This window comes from Palaemon carinicauda, chromosome 27, assembly GCF_036898095.1.
Source record: "Palaemon carinicauda isolate YSFRI2023 chromosome 27, ASM3689809v2, whole genome shotgun sequence".
Classification (NCBI taxonomy): Eukaryota; Metazoa; Arthropoda; class Malacostraca; order Decapoda; family Palaemonidae; genus Palaemon; species Palaemon carinicauda.
Window position 1 is genome coordinate 22,789,176 of NC_090751.1, and position 4,056 is coordinate 22,793,231.

Consider the following 4,056-nt stretch of genomic DNA (forward strand, 5'->3'; position numbering starts at 1 on the left):
TATATATATATATATATATATATATATATATATATAATTGTGTGTGTGTGTGTGTATGTATGTGCGTATGTCTGTGCGTGTGAAGTACATGAAATTTATTCACCTATCTACTGAATGCAGTGAAAACATTTTTGTTAATACCAAACGCGAAAAATAACTATCGTCATGACCGTAACCAGCCGGAGTGCCGATATGACATGTTCCAACATATAACTTTGCCCTCAAATTCCTCAGGCCGGCGTAGTTACCGTTATTTTGGCGGTTGTTGGCAGCGCAATTGCCAATTTCAATTACGGCCCTCCCAACGTCGGAGTTCCGGGACCCATCGTTCCTGCTGGCCCTGTCGCCTATGTGAGTAATTACCATAATGGCATTTGGCCATGCAAATGCCTCTTTACCGTATTTTCTCCCTTGTATATACTGTGCTGTGTACTCGTATTTCTGCTTTTATTGTCAAAATCATGATGAGTGAGTAGAGACTATGATTGGAATTTGCATACAAGATAGCGAACTCTCTCTCTCTCTCTCTCTCTCTCTCTCTCTCTCTCTCTCTCTCTCTCTCTCTCTCTCTCTCTCTCTCTCTCTCTCTCTCCCCCCTAGATTATTTAGTAGTAAAGCATGGCTTTGCATGCGGCGCTTGGGCTGTTCTGGAAAAAAAACCCCCTTTATTTCTCTATCATCAACAGTTGGTCATAGAATACCACTTGATCCATAAATATCAGGAAATAACCTATTTTCAGAAAATAATGTTATAAAAAATCAGTTATTATCACCAATTGCGTTTCCTTCCGTTCGAAGCCACTGATGCCTTATAACTTTGGTTACGGCGTTGCGGACTCCTATACCGGCAACGACTTCGGCCACGCCGAGACCTCCGACGGGAACGCTGTCAAGGGGAGCTACTACGTCCTCCTTCCCGACGGTCGCAAGCAAGTGGTCACTTACACGGCGGATTACAGCGGTTACAACGCAGAGGTAATTCTACTGCAGTAAGAGATATTGTAGTGTTTTTAGGGATAGTTAGGAGTATTAAGGAAATTTTTCAGAATAGGGGTCTATGTATTTTGTTGAGGTAATTATACAAAGAAGATTGACATTCAATTTGTGAATTATTATGAAAAAAAAGAGTTGATTACATTATATATCGGTTAATGAGTTACACTGGGGTTAACATTTTCTATAATGGTATAGTGACCAAAGGAAAAGATTGTATATTTTTGGGGAGTTAGGTTATTCTACATATGATCAGAGTAGAATCTTAATCTGGAAGTTTTACTTCAATAGATATTTAAATGTAGTAAAAAGTGACAGTCGGTAATTAAATAATTATCTTTTTTCAAGTCAAAAGTGGAGTACATTTTAACCTGATACCTTTATAGATGGGATATCCCTCCATATGCAATTAGTATATTAGTATATAAATGAACGTTTGAGTAATGGATAAAAGTTTGGCTTTGGGTATTGATATATAATTGTATATTTCCATGTTGTAATTAATTATCTTGTATGTATCAAGTTGACTCAAATATTGGGAATCCTGGCATACTAGTTCAAGAAAGTTAAACGGTGTCAATTAGGTACTTTTCGTTTGGATGCCAACAGTTAGATACCGAGTGCTCTTATCTTATCAGGAATTAAAGTCAAAATGTGATATCATTAACAGAGCGCTTGAATTACGCTGTATCTTCTAAAGCTTTATGATTAGTATATATGTAAATCTACAAACGGTTTTTAGGTAATTCTATGAACAACTAGGTATTTGTTCAAGAATTAGTTCACGAGTTTCTTCGTCTCCCCACAGGTGGCCTATGAAGGAACAGCCAGCTTCCCAGCACCTGTTGGCCCTGGTCCTATCGGCCCCATAGGCCCCAAACCAGGTTATGGCAAATAAAATTCGTAATATGTGATAAATACAAAATTATTCTGGTCACTTGTGTTTCCTGTCGATTTCCAACGTTCAAGATTAGAGAAATAACGTATTCATATTTTGGTAAATTTTGCTTTATATTTTATCACTGAACTCTGGAAATCTGCCTTTATATCTTACTGTGATTCCCTAATTATTTTTTCTTGTTTAACGAAGGATATTGATTTTAAAATATCTTTGGTTGCCATTTTGTACCTCTCAGTTCTTATATTTTATATGTGTATGATTGGATGTGCAAATGCATTTGTGTTCCTAATCAGTTTGTGCGTTGTAGAATTATTCCCGAAAGTTTTCTTTTTCTTTAGTGTAAGGAGGAACTGCTTACAGTTTTAGAGATATAGATATGTGTTTTGCCATTCCATTTAGTTGACGGATAAAGCTCATCTTTAAACATATGTTTGGAATATTTTTTTCTGTTATATTATGATGTCATCTTTATTGCATTAGGAAGTAAGAATTTAAACTGGTGTGTGTATGTGTGTAGGCCACGCAAAATTTAATGATGTATTTATCGTGTTTAACTATTCAAAAGTATAAAGTTTAACTTATAGATAAAATTTTCGTAATTTCCTAAGATATTTTGACGATTTCAGCCAAGAATCTCGTATTATTGACATAACCAGAACATTGGAAAATATTGGCCCTCAATAGAGTCTGCATACAAATCACACTACTTCATTCTTACATTCGGTTCAGGTGTGATTTGAGTTATGTGTTACGGAATACTTACGCATGCGTACTGTATTTGGGACTGTTGTATCAATGATATACTTCTGCTACGTGTTTGAGGATATACACGAAATATGTACTTTAATAAATTATATCTAGTCTTCTTTATTATGTTTTCTTTCTAACCCTGTGATCGATTTTATGGCGAAGCATTAATTTGTAAGGAAATTGAGAATTCGCTTACTTGAGAAATAATCAAATATATATGTTTCAAAACATTTATTTTTTTATTATAACAATTTTGTATGTATCTAATCTAATAACCGTCACTCTGGTCGTATATAGCTAAATTCATTACATAAAGTTCATTATTATCATTATTATTATTTTAATTATTATTATTATTATTATTATTATTATTATTATTATTATTATTATTATTATTATTATCATTATTATTATTTTATAATTACTAATTATAATATTTAAATTTCTTGGCCTCATTCAATATTATCATTCGATATTATTTTTATATTTCGCGCGTTATATTTGTTTATTCGTATATAATAATTGGCTGTGGTTTCTTTTATTCTGATCGGCGTCAATGACCTTAGATGTCAGGATGCCAGATAACTTCAAATCAATCACTCGAAATTTTATTCTGAATGTACTCTAATTTCTATGAGGTAATTATCTCAGAAATTAATGGAAGTCTATTATTTTAATCGCATCATTTATTGTTTTCCCAAGTCCTTAACGATATTTTGAGATATTTCTGTAATGAGATTTAACAATTCATTGCATACATACATACATACATACATACGCGCGTGCGCACACACACAGATATATATATATATATATATATATATATATATATATATATATATATATATATATATATATATATATAGTATGTATGTATGTATGTATGTATGTATGTATGTATGTATGTATGTATGTGTGTGTGCGTTTGTGTGTTTATTATATATACATATATACAGTATATGTATGTGTATTATGTGGCACTTTAATCGCTTAGGACTTTCAACATTATCATTTTAAATACTTGCTTAACATCAGAGGTCAACTCATTCAGTTGCCACCCACTTGAAGGAAAAAACTTATATTCTAATATATATATATATATATATATATATATATATATATATATATATATATATATATATATATATATATATATATATATATATTTCGTGGGAGTCTACGAGAAAATGAAAACACTGTGGTCTATTTACCTCTTGAAGATACATCCAGTTTGTCTTACAAGCTTATACATTTACTGAGTACTATGAATCTCAATTAGCATTGTATTGTATACATTTTAATTCTTCTGATATATGTGTGTATATATATGAGTATGTATTTATGTATTTATGTGTGTACATATATATATATATATATATATATATATATATATATATATATATATATATATA

At 31.6% G+C, this 4,056-nt stretch overlaps 1 protein-coding gene across 2 annotated transcripts in view; it reads left to right on the forward strand.

Moving 5' to 3' along the window:
• Positions 1 to 2,730, forward strand: part of LOC137621129 (pro-resilin-like) — a 401,646-nt gene extending 398,916 nt beyond the window's left edge. For both annotated transcript variants that reach the window (XM_068351557.1, XM_068351558.1), the window contains exons 2-4: positions 235 to 351; positions 799 to 975; positions 1,802 to 2,730. In XM_068351557.1, coding sequence (XP_068207658.1) covers positions 235 to 351; positions 799 to 975; positions 1,802 to 1,891 — 384 coding nt within the window. In that variant the 3' untranslated portion in view covers positions 1,892 to 2,730. The remainder of the gene's footprint in view (positions 1 to 234; positions 352 to 798; positions 976 to 1,801) is intronic.
• Positions 2,731 to 4,056: the final 1,326 nt, after the last annotated feature.